At 36.9% G+C, this 17,293-nt stretch overlaps 1 protein-coding gene across 1 annotated transcript in view; it reads right to left on the bottom strand.

Annotated features, from left to right (window-relative positions):
• DPYD (dihydropyrimidine dehydrogenase) overlaps positions 1-17,293 on the bottom strand; it is a 367,931-nt gene that overhangs the window by 340,975 nt on the left and 9,663 nt on the right. Inside the window, exon 2 of the mRNA XM_040610420.1 lies at positions 5,757-5,867. Within this exon, the coding sequence (XP_040466354.1) occupies positions 5,757-5,867 (111 nt within the window). The remainder of the gene's footprint in view (positions 1-5,756; positions 5,868-17,293) is intronic.

Below are 17,293 nucleotides of genomic sequence, written 5' to 3'. Positions count from 1 at the left end.
AGTATTTACAATTTGATAAACAGAAAATGTGCATAAAAGCACTAATTTGTAGCAGCCAGGCAAGTTAGGAGCTGTTGAGATATTCTAATGAGTATACCTTAAGACAATGAAACTAAAATAAAACAGAAAAATCAAGAATTATAATATGCATTTCTTAGACCAAGTATAAGTGATGTCATATATAAACATTTAAACCCCTTTATTCCATTAAAATGGTTATAAATGCCAGCATATGGTATCGATAGGAGAAAATGCAGAGTAATTAGTTAATCTAAAAAATGCATGAGTAGGAGTTTGACTGCTAAATGATTAAACTGGTACATTTTAAAATGTGTATTAATATTTAATTATTGACACTATGAGAAAAGAGAAAATCTCTTGATGTTACTTCTCAGCTCTTTCTGATACTCAGTAACCCATGCATTATTCATATGAATAGTTTGTGCAGATACAGTCAATCACTAGTTAAATAAAAGAATCATTCTCAAATTCCCTAATCACCTCAGTAGATCCTAATGCAGTATTTTCCACATTTGGGAATCAGAGCGTTTTATTTAAAAAAGCAGTCTGGCCATGATGAATACAGTGCAGCCTGAGCGACATCAGTTCAAAGAATCAGATGTCAAAGTGCTCCCTCTAATGTCCCTTAATCATCACACCAATTAGTGGTTGAATAGTGATGTGATTAAAAAGACTGCTGCTATCCTATACCTATTCAGACTAGTAGAATTCTACATATGTTCTACCAATTAATGTTTGAATAGAGCAGCGATTAGAGAGACATCTGCCATTGTATATCCATTCAGAAAAGAGCTAAACTTGCATATTCATATGCAATGCAGAGAAAAATAAATATTTGCAAAGGTAAACTATACATTTAGATTATAAAGATAATTGAGTTGATTCCCTTTAATGAATGTTCTCTATTTTACAATATTTGGGATTATTTTTTATTTATAAATACATAATCTTTCATCAATACATGTCTAAAAATGGCCAAATTATTCACTAAAAAAGCATTTATTCACCAAGGTTCTTGATTTCAGGCCTTGGGTAACTGGGTTTCATATCTACTTGTTTGCAATTTGCACTATTTCTGCTTCAACCCATGAGTTATTTGTGAGCTGATAACTTGATTATTCTGTACGTGTGGTACACTATTGAGCACAAAAATCACATGGCATTTTTCCATCTTACTGGAAGGAAGTACTTAAGAGTAACACACTGATTAGAGCTGAGAAAGAATCATCATATTTACAGGTTCTTCTATCCAAGCTTGGACATTTGTACACCAAGAGGTACTTAAACTTTTTTTTTTTTTTAAGTGAGAATTTCTTTCTGCAGATGTTCATAGATAGCAGTGACAGCCACAGAAACACTACCAAAGTGAAAAGCAGTTTGAAGTTTTAGCAGACACTTATTACTACTGTTTTAAGGGAGTAATTGCCTCCAAATTTAAAGAGCAACATGATCTTTAACACCTTGCAATGAATTGCAGGTCTCACTTTACACTGTTAGCACAAAGCAGTCTGGTAGCTCTACCTTAATGTTGCACAGAACGACTAGGTGAGGAATTTGGTTCACTCTAATGGCTGGAAAGAGCCACAGAATAGTTAAAGACTCTTGCCCCAAAGTGATGCCCTGCAAAAAAACAGCTGAGCTTAAAAATTATTTTGTTTAAGAAAGGCAGGCTCTTGTTGCACAATGCTGATTGGGCTTAGCAAATGTAAGGACAAAGAACAATGCTCCTACTGCCAGAAAATCAATACTGTTACAGGCTATGGCAATTAACTACAAACCAATTTAAACCCCATTTCCTTTTCACCTTTCTTGCCTTGTTGAAATACTTCCAACTCTTCCATCTGGAGCAATTATGACTATTATTTCTAAATGCAGAAACTGAAGAAAGTCTGACTACATAGGTGGGTTTATAACATCTACTCACCTCTCCTTGGTAGGTACCTCCAAGGTTTCACTACAAAAAAAGACTGGACTACAATATCCCACTGAATCCTCCAGTGACAAGTGATTTTATAAAAATTGAGGAGGTAAATTTCATTAAAACAACAAACCACACGTGTACAAGGTAAAAGCAGCCCTTGTCCCATAATGCTTAGAAGTCTTATCCATAAAGCGAGGAATTCAGTGTGCTGGGTGTAATGCAAATGCACACAATCTGTGCCCATCTAGGTTCATGATTTAAACGTCAGCAAGCACAGAATACATACAGAAATGGAATTATAGACAGTTGGAAACCATAAATAAAAACATAAATTGATGTCTAAACAATCCTTAACTACCTAGGAAAACCCTGAAATCAAAGCAAGTCCTCTGAGCTTCCCCTGTTCATTCTTTTGCTTTAGTTGTATCTCTAAATTGATGACCTAATATATCTAAATTTTGCTTCCTTCTCCAAGATTTACTATTAGTATAGCCATCTCAAAACTCTTCTACTTTTAATTTCTTCTGGCCAGTAGAATTTTTTGTTTCTCCAAACAGACTAGTGGCATCTGTTTATAACACCTTTCAGCATGATACGGAAGAAACCCATGTTAATGCTCACCTTTAGCACTGTTCCCAAGGGTGACTCAGCAATAAAGAGTTTACCTACTCTGACATAAATCTCCGAGTTAAAATTTCAGAAGGAAAGCCAACTGATCCTACACCTATAGCTATAAGTCATTTCTACATCAAAATATGGTTGATAACACAGTAAATAACCAATAGCACTCATCAAAAGTATAATTGAAACTTCCTTAAGGAGAATGTTTTTCCAATGCTGAGGAAAGATATTGACACTCATTTTCTACTTCAAAACTCATTTAATGGGCAGTGCAAAGTGTCTCAGAGCAAACTAGGAGTTAAAATTTCACTTGTGTAATTATTTTGAGGAAATATGTAAGTCTGCCATCTGGAAGTGTATTAGACATTACAAAGTCACTGTGTGCATGCCTCAGCAGATGCAGCTTTTGTTCAGAGTTTTGAGGGCTGCTAATTTAATTAGTTTTGTATTTTCATACTCCCACCTTCCCTCCAACAGTAATTCTGCAAAGGCAGCGTCCGTACAGCTTTAAAAGAATCCAAAGCTAAAAGCTAAATTCACATTTTAAGGAAATGCAAACAAGTATACTTCCTATGGACCTTGACCCGTTCATTACCTGGCCTCAACTTTACCGTCAATGGCTTTTTCGACCCTAATACAAAATTGTGCGCAATGTATCCTTTTCCACATTAGCTTTCTTGGTTTAGAAAGGCTAGGAAAAGATTCTATCATTTTGTTTAATTTGTTTATTAAAACCACTCAACAACAATGATTTCAAGAATGTAAGAAGTCTCTCATTTCTTCCTAATGCCTTTTATGTAATGGAATACCAGACAAATGTTTAGGTTTGATTTCTTCAGTCTTGGAGGTCTTGTTCTGCCACAATAGTAACCTACGTGATAAATCTTGCACAGTAAAAGTAAGCTACATATTTCTGAGTAAAGAAAACTTTGTCAGTTCTAAAAATTACAACCATTACTGGTCTAGAAATAAGGACTACCCCTTTACAGTTTCTAGTATTTTACATTTATCAGAACTTGCAAACTAAATGTGACACTTCTACCAAATAATTCATAATATACAGTATAAGAACTCGCTGTGATAATGGTGGCATGTTCCAGCTGTATCTATTTGCTTGTCTCTTAACCTTTAACCCTGTAAGTTGCAACACATGACAGTGTGTCAGTCACAGATCTCCATGCAGTAATGCAGAACTATAAAATCAAGTTGTTTATTAGATTGTAAACCTATGCCAAAACAACATCCTGCAACATCTGACATTCAAAAGAAAATCCATCTGCATCGCACAAGCTAGCAATGAACCCAAAATCAATGCTGTTTGCACAGCCGAAGAAGTTCAGACCTCAGGGATGCAAGAACATTTCAGACACCACGAGGTACGCACATACAACTATGTGAAGGAACACAGGAAGAGAGACAATTTCTAGAAAGCTATGCATTTCCACAATTAAATGCAAAACCTCAACTATCAAATATTTTATGAATAAACTGAATGCAAAAAACCAAACACGGCTGATACGTGAAGAAGCTCAGAGATAAACAAGTGACCTTAAAGCCTAGAAGCTTCCAAAAATGTGTGTTAACATGCTTGGTAGGAAGATTTATATATATATGTAAGTGTATGCTATATTTTGAAGTTTAACTAGGATAATTTCTATTGGAACAGCTAATCAGGTTACAGACACCTACCTGCCCTGCTGCATGGATACCTGAGCTTCTCAACAAACAGCTTCTGAAACAGAGGAGTTTACAGCCCAGTGTTGATTTTAGGTCACCTGAAAACATAACGTAAACTGCAGCTGTCCAGGAGCAGCTTGCTGAGCAGCTCAACTATCTGTGCAGCAGGAACAGATATTTGTGGGCAATAACTGCATCAGACATGCCAAAATAATCATCCCTGTTCACAAACAGAAACTTGTCATGTACATTAATTTCTGGTTATTACAACATTATCTAAGCCAATAAATAAAATAAGAAAATAGGAATATTCGCTATAGTAAAGAGACAGATTCTTATAATCAATGCTATAAAACAGGAAACTATTGTAGAATATAGTTGAAATGCTAAGGATACCCTGGGTTGGTGCCCCTCCCAGCAAGTATTTGTGGGTCACACTGGATTTTGAGAAACTGAGAAGCTTGGGGGGGGGGGCGTTCGTTTGTGGTTTGGTTTTATTTTTTTTATTATTATAAACTATTATCAGCTTTCAAACCTGAATTTTCCTACTTAGTGGGAGAAAGTGTTTTGATGACACTATGAAAAGACAGCATAACATTATACCCATAAGGGAAATAGTTTGCAGATATAGTACTCTACCTAAAAGACTTCTGAATTTAGAGGATTATCTAAGAGAATCTGCAGGAAGACAGTAAAACCACTACAAACCTTCTAATCAGATGAGAGATCAAAGAGACAACAAAGTCTGATAGGATGAGATGAATATCACACTGAGACTAAGAGTCTGAATACCTAGAGAGGAAATTATATCTAATGGCAGAAATATTGAAGAACATAGACAGTTTCTAATGAAAAAATATTTATTCTTAAACCACCTATTTCCTGAAAAATGCAATGCACAAAATTTAAAATCCAGAACCATGTTTTAATCTAAGCTTTATATATTTGTATATAACATATATACATAGGGCCATCTATATATAGTACACGTATAGGTCGATACATATATATAAAAAAATAAAATATAAGTACAGATGATGGGTTCCCCCAGTTCTGTACTGGAACAAAACTACCTTTAACAGTCTTTAAAAGGGTAGCTAAGTGCTGCTCTACCCGGTGTTACTCTTGGAAAACAGAAAGGAAAGGAGCAAGTGGCAGAAGAGGCAGCTGATGCTGGCTACCCAGGGAGAGCCGCTCTGCGAGGCACGGGAAGCGGTGAGCCAGCTGTGATACTGCATGACACTTGAGACTGATCACACTCCATTACAAAAGGGGAAAAAGTTGCATCAGAGACTTACTAAATCACCAAAAAGGAAAAAGGTACGGCACGTACTGGGTTCTGAAAAGTAAACAGCAGATCACAAAGTAACTGCATTTACAGGAACAGAACTAGGAGCCAAATTCGGCTACTGAACGACACAGGAAACTCACATTTGAATTTCTCACACAACTAACAGCCTCAATGACTTATTGCATGTTCCAAAATAGTAAGTCCAAAAAATAAACGTGCACTTACTGAACAGCTTTTGTCAGAATTCCTTTTCCATTGCTTCTTGACTTGTTTCTTTGCTGCAGTTGAATGAAGAGTTGCATGTGTCTGTTTTCGGGGATTTAAAGCCAGAATGTTCTGTAGAAAGAGAACGTAAAATATTAAAATATAGATAAAATTTCAAAAAAAGTTCAAAGCCTCTTAAAATCGCACCTCACAATTACAGTGATACGCAAAACCAACAATTACTCCCCATTGTAGCCCAACTTGATAGTAATTTGCTTAAGATTTGTACTTTCCATACTACTTAAGAGTATGGATATTTAGACATTTCTTGGACTGTTAGAAAACAGAATTATATTTAGTGGCCATGATAATGTTTTCCATTCCTGGATGGTTGTTATGTACAGCATACAGAAACACATAATTCTGCCTCATCGTATCACTCCAAGTAACACTTGTAAAGCAAAACAAGCAAAAAGTTTTTACAATATAGGGGTTGTATTGTTTGCACCAAAGAGAGCAACTAAAAAAAATCAAATCAGCTTATTGGAACTCAAGCTCTTTTTTAAAATCAGACAAATGACAGGTTTCCATAGCAAAACTGACCTCATTTAATTCAAGGGGTGAGAGCAAACAGTGTGCAAATGACAGACCCAGACGTGGGTCTGTGATAGAGAACCAAAACTGGCATATTCTCGGTTGTAACTCCTGGAATCGGTTTTGGAAGTTTTCCTCTAATAAAACTTGACTTTAGCACTATACTATTCCACTGTGGTGAACAGGGTGTGCTTATTCTGTTACTGTATGTCAAAGATGTGCGAGACTGACTTACAGAAATGGAGACTGAACATGATGAGTATGATAGGGCTATCAATACTGTATCAGGATGCTTCCTTATTTTAAAAGTCTGCCCAAGTGGGTGATAATGTTGGAGAAGTATTCTCTTGTATTAAGATTTTATTGTGCTGACGTTTGTGGGGACTTTTGGGGTTTCTTTTTAAATGCAAAGGGTTCACTTTCTAATCAACTATTTCATGTTTGACTCTGGACTGATCAGTAATCCATCTTTCCCACAAAACCGAAGTCCCACTTACTTGCAAAGTTTACCTGCAAATAACAACATAGCCCAATACAGCAACATGTAGATTGGCTAAGGCACAAAGAAACAAAAAAGTGGGGTGCAATATTAAAAAATGTGTAGACTAGTTAGCAGCCTACATGCTGCTGACTTTCAGGAAGAGTTAGAGGATGTTGTTAGATGTGCCTCTGCAATTCCAGCAGTAAAGACTCTGCTCCATTTCTGGGTGTTCCCCAGCTGAGTACCTCAGGCAAGATGTGGCAACCAAATGCATTCAGTGGCAGTTTATGCTAATTTATTTCATTCTTAATTAAAACAGAGCAGGGACATTCACATAAGGGATGTCACTTACAGCATCTCAGTTGCTACTTTATTTCTCAAGATGATCAAACTCAACTGTCAGAGCACATCTGACTCATTGGTGACAGGATGCTGAGTGCCCAAATCACCCAAACTGGGCAGTAGGGTCCTGAATCAGATGTACACTTTAGCAAAACTTTGCCTACTCTCTTTTGTAATTGTTTAATGCAGTACCCTTGGCCATGAATATTATAATTATTTTAGCAAACTGAAATGAATTGCAAATTTCTAGTAATAAACTGTAACAGATGTACTCCACTGGGTACAGCACCAGTTGGTTTAAAACATGGAACAAATGGTGGGGCAAGCCAAGGACGGAAGAATCCCCATATGTTTGCTCCTGTTGGAATTCTGCAGCAGGAACATGGCTCCAAGCGCAACAGTTGCAGAAATCCAAAAGGACTATGTAGAGCAGCATGTCCCAGAATTAAATCTGAAATAAAACTGGCACATAACATACTAAATCACACATACAATGCAAAAATTGCTTATATTCCCACTACCTAAATAATATACTCTCTGCCTAAATCTTGGATTGCTGACCAAGGTGGCTGTCCTACCTAGAGGTCTCTGGTGTTTAAGAACTACTCAGAAGTTAACTGCCTAGATGGGAAAGCAATGTAAATGCTTTGGGGTCTGTTAAACTGTCAGAATGGAAAATTAGTGAGGGTGCTTTCTTCTTATTCATTTCAGGTCCCTGGTTGACTTTCCACAGCTTATGGCTAGTCAGACATTTAGTAAATTTAACAAATAAATTCAGGTAGGTCAGCCAGTAAGTGGAAAATTACCGAGTAGAAAATTCTAGGAGTGTTGCAACTAACACTTAATGTGTGCACCCAGCTAAACAAAACTAAACCACCCTGGACAATCAAGAAAGGAATCCTGAAACTCCAAACCTCTCAAACACACTAGCCATCTGACCAAAGGGGCAGCTCATTGGCGAGGAGAATTATTTGGGCATCTGTAATCTTGCTTGCCCCAAACCCATGCTTATTCTGCTACATAAATTCTCATTCTTGCCAGATGAGCTGTTGTTTGATCTCTCCAGATGTTGAAAGGGCACGACTCAAGCTCCCCAATGGAGGATGTGGGTACATAATACATCACTTTTCAGAATACTACAAACTTTGGATTTCACATTAAGATCCTATTTGTATAGTAATGGCAAACCCATGAATTATATATTTTGTGGTTTACACAAATGGGCACATTTATTTCATTAAAAATAAAGTAGATATAAATCCACTATCATTAATGGCTGCAAAGCAGAATACAATGCTGCTGTATTTTTTTAGAAATCTATGTACTATGTTGATGGAGAAAGAAATAGGGCTGAGTAAGTACACAGAAGTAAATTCAGCCCATGTTGAGTACACACTTGTGGTATAGCCACACAACATGCATAGTAGAGTTTAGTGGCACCCATAATCATCGGTGTTGTGCAAAGCTTCAAGCTTAAGTATTATACTTTCTTTCACTATTTCCACAGATTAATCTGAAGACTTCGCTTTGGGAAGAAAGCCAAGTGGTCTGTCTCTACATGACACAACTCAATATATATTGCAGATGACTCCCTCAAATAAAACTGTCTTAAGGAATTCCATTAATAACAACCCATAACAATTATTTCTTTCATGTATTTTAAAAGACAAAGATTATCATAAGCTAAAAAAATACTAAAGAATGGCTTAATTCCCTAATACATCCTGTTCTAGAAGGAAACATATTCATTATAACTAATATATATTGATTCAGGTTGCAAGTATCTTAAATGCTATAAACTACTCATATGTAATGTACATTGAGAATGACTAGCATGTATAAGTGATCACTACAGTTTTTAAATTTTGAGCATTTAGTGATAAATGGTTATGTTGATCTGTGCCAACACAATAACGTAGCTTCTGAGAATAAACTTGCCATAAGCTATTCATTAGATGTTTATTGCTCAGCTTCTACTTTAAAGGCTATGATTAAGAAGTCTACACAAAAAATACTAGCTCTAATCTTCACTATCATCTATTAATGAAAAGGCTGTAAAAGTTTTAAAACAGCATGTTATATTACAGTGAGTAATTTGAATTAATATTACTCCCAATAAGTGATTTCAAGACAGTCATTCAGGATAGGACACGTTCTGCAGTCAGGAATCCTGTTTGTGATACAGCATTTTCAGGTAAATAAAGACAGGTTTGCCACATGTTCTGCAGCGATCCAACATAAACTTCTGGCATAGAAATTTCATTTCATTTTTAATTTCATTAAAAGTGTCACACCCATTTTATTCCCACCTCATAAAGCCACCCTTTTAGTTGAAATCATAAGAAGCCATTACAATTAAATCTTATTTTTAATTAAATGCATATTCACCAAAATAAAATATAGTTATGGAAGCACTGTGCTTATTAGGAATGCTCCAACACCATCGGGGGGGGGGGGGGGGGGGGCAGGGGAGGGCAGAGAGAAGGAGAGGGCATGGCATTAAGAAAAAAAGTACAATTTACATCATAGGTGGGACTGCAGTAACTTCAAGGCAGTTGTCAAAAAGTCCTGCTACTCCAGCATTGTCTTTGTAAAACATACCACCTTACTCCGAATTTTTAAAGCTTTTCTTTAAATCATTAAGTTTGGGGCGGGGGGGGGGGGGGGGGGGGGGGGGGGGGGGGGAGAGAAAAAAGCGAAAGTGAACAACCTTAGCAAGGTGTCCTTGTAATGTTACGTTATAAAGTTACGTTGACCTTATCTCTCATTTGAAAAAGGAAATTTGTTAAAATTACAATATTTAAGAATACTCTGCTTCTGGAAGAACTTCTACTGAAACCAATGAGTTGCACCAGGACTATTTAGTCCTTAGTAATCCTCATCTTTGTTACTGGTAATTCAAAGCCAGAGTAAGGATCAGAAAAACCCTTTTCAGGCTCTGTCACAGGTTGCAGTATTAAAATTCTATCAGCTTCTTAATAAGACAAAGCAGTAATTTCCTCTTTTCATGGATTCTATCCACTTTCTCTAGCTTGTTGAGGAAGTTTGTTATGAACGGCCCCAAAACATCATCTGAAATTCACCACAGATGAATACACATACAGCTGCAATGAAGCTGCTGAAAATGCAACTGTTCACATGCAGACTGTGATTATGGGCATAAAATGTGGTCCCATGTGTTATTTGCTTTGTTTCTTCAGACAGCACATTTACCTAGCCCAGCCCCTGCAATACACAGGTTATATCCTGGTTTACTCCAGTTGCTTCACAGAGCATCCTCAGCTAACTCTTTCTTATATATCAATTAAAATTCAGGAGTAGGCTAGGCATGCTAGGGAATGCATGTGGAGAGCAATTTAACCCACCCTATTCCATTAATCTACCCAATTTCCTTAAAAAGAGTTGCAATCTCCCTCACAGCAAGCACCATTAAACGTACTGCAAGATACATATGTTCACCAAATGAACATAATGAGAACATATTTATTTTTTCTAAGAGTAATGAGCATTCTAAACAATTAATTTCAAAGCTATGCAAGTGTTAATTCATTGACAGAAACAAGTACCTAGGGTTTTTCCCCTGATATTTTATAGTATAACTAAACATGAAACTAATGTTATTACTGTTAGTCAGTCAAAGACCAAAGAACACAAGATAGAAGTATTTGTTTTCATGAGATTAGCTGACCCAGAATAATGAGTGTTGTTTAAAAATCATGTCAGTTAAGATAAAAATTACTAAGGCATGAACTGTTTCTACTAATATCTTTTTTGAATTGCCTAGTTCACATTTTACTTCTTTCATCTGCTCTGCCTTTTGGAAAGCTGCATGAAGCACTAACAGTTAGATGCAGCACTTCAAACACCATGTGAAGTCCCTAACTATTACAAGTGGAAGTTTCATTACCAAATAAGCAAGAGCAAGATCTAGTCCTAGGAGAGGAGAGTTTGTTAGACTGAAAGATAAACAAGATTTCAAAACATAAGTATCTATGATTTCATGTCTTCCAGAAGCTAGCTCTATGTTATTTTTTATTATTGAAACAATATGGGAAAGTGTTGTGGATTCCTCCCTTATGCTTACGTATGATAGAATATCTCATAAACTGACACTTGTGTCAAATGTGTATTTCCTTACTCAAGATCTGAACTAATGAGAATCTTTACAATTTACATAACTTGGCTGATCATACATCTTAGGAATTTATCCAAAAATTTCAAAAAGACTGCTTTCACAGTACTTCAGGCCTGGATTAATTGTGAGGTGATGAAGGCCCAAGAAAGCTTGATGACATGTGAAATGACCACAGATTCAGAGGAATAACGTGGTCAGCCTTTGGAGAACCCAACTCTAGAACCAGAAAGGATCCCAGGCAACATGGGACTCAGAAGAGAAACCCCTAAAGAATTATTTTTGTATATTACCAGATAGGTTTTCTGTTACTGACACAAACAGCTGCACATGTGAGCAAAGTCATAAGCTGACTGGAAAGTCCTTTAAATTACGGTATATCATAGTGTGACAAACTGCAACCTTGTTATCTCTCTCAACAAGGATAAACTCTCTGGGTGACCCTCTGGGTCCATGCCTGCGAACCAGCAATTTACATCATTATGATATCTTCAAGCCAGTGTCCTCAAGGTCCAGAGAGCTGAAAGATGGCGCTCCACTTCCGCAGGGAGACAGCCAGCCTGTGACTGGGAAACATGCCTCCCGTGGGACTGGGGCCACGAGGCTCAGGGGACTGCGGCCTGACCCTGAATCTTGGGACACATGTGGGCAGCCGGGGGCAGCTCAAACGCACCTGGGAAAAGACTCAACTTTTAACCACAAGACTTTTTTCTTCTCTGAGCCACACAAGCTCAGTGTCTCCAAAAAGAGCAAGAACTTGAAGGCCAATGGATGAACTTGTGGTCAGCATGTTCTAGCTGTGAACTGACAGGTCAATGCCTTTAGCATAGCACCTATGTACGTCTTCATCTTTACATTTCCACATCACTTTAGATTTCACCTTAAAACAGACTGCACGCGTATCAGAACACCTTTCCAGCTTCTTGCACTCCTTACACAGCCACTAATACTTAGTGACAAATAAAACTATTCTTTATCCTGTAATAATACCACAGCATACTGGTATCCTAGAGGTGTAGTCTTAGACCCATTACAGGATCCTTAGAAAGTGGGTTTTCCAGAACAGTTTTACCACTTCAGATTTTCACGGTCCTCTAATTTCCCTGCAGTATGTAAATACTGTCTCTTAACAAAATGAGCAGTTTTCTAAATCACTCCCACAAAAGTCAGGAAAGTCTTACTTAGGAATATGTCTATATTAACAAAAGCATGGTATATATACCTCATGCATCTTTGTTACATAAGCAAATTTAATGCATTACAGATAAACAAAGTAGCAAAATTATACAAACCTAAACAGTTTACTTAATTTTCTTGGTAGGTAAACTTCCAGACCAAGAGCTTCATTCCTCTACTTCAGCAATGCATTTATGCTAGGTATTACTGTAAATTATAAAAGGTTTATTAAAACAGAAAACAAAAAGTGTTACCATTCCTCTACTTCAGCAATGCATTTATGCTAGGTATTACTGTAAATTATAAAAGGTTTATTAAAACAGAAAACAAGAAGTGTTACTTCCTCTATTGGAAGAGCTCCAGGTGGAAAATTGTGCTGCTGGAAACTCTGCATGCTGCCTCCTCGACACAACTAATCTCTGCAGAGTGCCTTGACCCTCACAGGGAAAACTAAGCGATTACTCACCCTCCGCACTTAACTTTTAAGCATCCAAGTACTATCACAGCATTCTGTGAATTATTCACATATTTAACACAAGCACGTATACATTAAATGCAACACAGCTCAAAGCAGGCTAAAACTCCACTGTACCATAAAATAAAGTTGTGAGATCTGAGGCTTCTCCAGGAACACCCTACTCTGCGATGAGATCACATTTTTCACACTATAAAAAATACATTACATCAAAAGCTATTAGCATTAACACGGCAAATTCAGAGAAGGCATAGCTGAGCACAGCGCTCATGGATTTACTCAAAGTCGCATTCACTATTACCATATTAATTAATATTTTAGTCAGCAAAATGAATTTATGGCCTTTAAAAATGGAAGAGTTTAAAATTTGGTGCAGCTATCTTTCTACATCTACATTTAACAATTTAATACATTTTCTGACTAATTGGACAGTCTTAAATCATTCAACCAATTGGCTAAGTGCAAAAAAACCTGAGCAATTCACATCACAGCCTTGATTCCTAGCTTCATGGCTGTTGTTACTTTAAAACTAAGCACGTGCATGGTCTCCACAGTCTGTGAAACCCACTACACTCAGAGTTACCTTTACAAATCACAGCTTAAAGCTTCAGAAAATATTTAGGTTTACATCACAGGTATAAGAGAAGTTTTTGGTTTCCTCACTATAATATTTACCTATGCCTTGACTGCTTGTGCATCAAATTGCTCTGTTATATGAGGAATACTAAATAACATTTGTAACTGCTCACTCATATGGAGAATCATTTAATGAATATCTCACAGCAAAAAGGATAATTATCATACACATACGTTTACATCTCACTTCTATTTTCTGCAAGAAGACAAACAGATTGAAAGAGAAATCATGCTCAGTTGCCTTTGGAAATAAACTTAGTGCCAAAACCAAAAATATGCCATTGTATACCCATAATGGAACCTCCCAATAGAACCCTCAATAGCGGGTGTTTGCTTAACCAAAACCCAAACTTGCATTAGAAACATGTCAGTTAATGAAAAGTGAATGCTCTACTGACTTTTGATCACAGGAGGGAAATTAGCATTAAAAGTTATTACTGCTTTAAGTTTAATCATTGGCAAAATCAGCAGAACTAATTTTAGCTGAGCAAAGCAATGTTCTGAAAACTTTGTTAAAAGGTGATTTTCAAAGTCCAGTAAATGAACCTGAAATGCAAGGATGAAAGCAACAATATACATCCAAAAGATCTAGTACATTCAGTGCTCGAAACACGTGAACATTTGTATTTGTTCCAAGAACATGCCAACTATCTATTAGTACTGATTTTCTAAATCTGTTGCAACATTAAGCAACAAGTAAACTTACCTATGTACAACTAATGTGCAAACCTGTACAAAAGTTTCAGTAGCAACTGTTTAATACACTGATAAAATACAAAACTGACAATGGAACTACTGGTTTTCTAGTAACTTTGTGTATACATCAGAGCATCCTAATAAAAAAAAAAGGGGGGGGGGGGTGAACAGCATGTAGAAAGAAAATAGAAATGTGAAGGATTTGTTAATGATATGCTATGAACAGTAAGGGTTTGATATGTGAAGTCTCATATGAAAATATTAAAAGTTTGATAGTTGAAAAACTAACACAGCCTATTTTCAAGCAAGAAAATTTGACAGCCAATGCAAGTAAGGCAAGAGGAAACTTGCCGATTTTTCCTTTTCCTTTTAACATGTCATTGCCTTCTTTTGCAGAAGCACACAGTGATCCTATGTTGACACCTTTAAGCAAAGGAACATGACATTCCGTAAATACGTAATGCCACATGTTATAGATGACAATGGAACATACATCGATTACAGGGAATACAAAGCAATTCCTTGGAGTTCTTTGCCCTTATTCAACAGTTTTGATTGTTAAATGTTATTGACATTAAACACTGCTGAACGTGTGGGCTGGAGGCAGAGGTGATGCTCTTAAAAAAATAGGATAAACAGATTAAGTTGCCCAATCTAAAAACATGCCAGCAAACGTTTGGATTCTGATCTATCATACTTTGTCACATGCTTATACAGAAAACTTGTTTTTAAAATACTTTATAAAGGGTGTTGTATGCAGTGGTATTATTTTCCAACTCTTTTACTTATTAAGCCAAATTGCATTTCTGCTATGAGACCTTTGAACAGAGAAGAATCATTATTTTTATCATTTGTAAGGTTTTCTAAAAATATAGTTAAGTATTTCTCCTATAAACATACTGTAATGATTCTAAAACCTTGGATTACAAGCTGCAGAAAAATTTAAGTATTGTACTTTTGCAAAAACAAAATTCCCATCTTGCTGACGGAACACAGCTCTTTCCTAGACTACAAGACACAAGACCACAAAGCTGTAATTCCATTAGAATGGAAATATTAACAAACACTTGTTTCAACTCAGCATCCCTTGGTTTCTGATTTGGTATGAGCAGGAACAAATACTGCAGAGTAACAGGAACAGCTTTAACAGAAGTGACACTATTTAGTACACTAGAAATAATGCAAAGGAAGAGTACCCAGGTAAGTGCTGTATAAGTGCTTTAGCCATCTTCCTGTTCTCCTCCACCTGATAGCTTCAGAAACACGCCAGAAGAACCAACAATTCAATGTGGATTTGGTCTTTACTTCCTTCAGCTTGACCTCGGGTCAGCTCTTCTTTCAACTATTATTCACTCACTTTTCCTGAGCAAATGGCTACATTCAGACACCAGGTAGGTTATTTAAGTGAGGCAGGTGACTCACGCCAGAAGTGGAAGTTACATGCCCAATTCAGCTTCCACTTACAACAACTGACGAAGGGATTCACAGCTGCCAACATGCCAAGCAGGACACCCCAGCTGGGTGTGACAAAACACTGAATAGTTAAGAGGTACACAACCACAACAGTTGTTCTCTCTCACCGTCCTGGATTTACACACCAACCGACAGCCTTTGCACAAGCATTCCTCTAGGATGAAGGTTCTCAGCCTGAAACTCTACCTGAGTTTAAACACTTAACTATACTCAAATAAATGAGTTTCCTAGCTTCCATTTGAAACAGCCGGGAAAAGGGGGGAAGAGTCACAGGAAATGACAAGAGCAGTCACTTGTGCATGGAGTCACCCTGGAATGACAGGACCTCCATCCCCACATTCCTGCCTTCCACTGACCAGGGTGGAAGGCAAACCTGAATGAAGCTGAGCTGATCAGATGTTCAGCTAAGATTACAAAACGAAATCAGAGAGAAAATATGACAAAAACTGTTCCTACACCAAAAGAGTTTTCACCCAACTCTCCAGACTGCTTGTAACTTTTTCATTAAAGGCTCATTAATTAAGTGCACAGAGAACACTATGCTGGGAGTTAAAAATGAACTAACTTTGCTTTTGTGCTAAATACTTCCTGGGGCTCCTAAATCAATCAGTCTTATCCCCTCACCTGGTGCTAAGGTTTGGCAGCATGCAAGCTACTCTGCTTTACTTAAGAACAAATATTCTACAATCTTCTGAAAACTATTTCTTATTATACCCTAACAAAGAGGAACTGGTCCTTCAGCATCAACAGTATTGGTTACTGCTGACATATTACTCAGACAGTAGTTTTTTTGAGAAGTGATAATATTTTCATTTTTTCTGTTCTGTATTAATTTCATTTCTGCACTTTATCACGAGTGTTCTAGAATAGTTTCTGTTATGGTTATCTTGTTTGATTATTTTTTTCCTCCCAACTCTTTTGTCACTCTCTTGCTTCCATCTGTTTTGAAGAGCTAAATTTTGCATTTTCGATTGGTACTGAAAAAAGGTCAATATTAAGCACAGCTTTAAAATGGAAGCAGAATAAGTCTGGGAACCACCTCTAATCTCCCATCTCATGTTCCTGCCACTAGCATGTCCACGCAACCACACATAAGTATGTGAGTGGATTTGCGCAAGCTTACTTCATCCCTCAGATGCTGAAGACTGCCAAGATTAACAGGGAGGGAGGTACACCTCTAGCACTGATGAACAAATTTATTAAGGCTGAAATCAGATCTTGCATTCACCTGTAGTTATATTCCAAAATATTACATCACACATGATACTTTGCACACAGATCCTCACACCAATTATCAATAATGTTCCTTAAGAGCTAGTACATAGACCTAAAATGGCACACCAAGAGGGATAGCAGGCTTTAATTTCATCAGTACTAAATCAAAGCCAAATCTGTACCCATTCCTGTTTTCGCTCTGAGCAGTAAGACATGGAGTACTTCTTCAATACTGATTCAATTTACAATTAAGAGTTTTCCTAAATGCAATGATTACACCCTATCTCACAAACCTCCTTTTTAACCTTAACATGTGACATAATATGAAAACTGCTGAC

The sequence above is a fragment of the Falco naumanni genome, chromosome 11 (assembly GCF_017639655.2).
Source record: "Falco naumanni isolate bFalNau1 chromosome 11, bFalNau1.pat, whole genome shotgun sequence".
NCBI lineage: Eukaryota > Metazoa > Chordata > Aves > Falconiformes > Falconidae > Falco > Falco naumanni.
The sequence above is the reverse complement of the archived record's forward strand: the minus strand, read 5'-3'. Positions and strand labels throughout refer to the sequence as shown.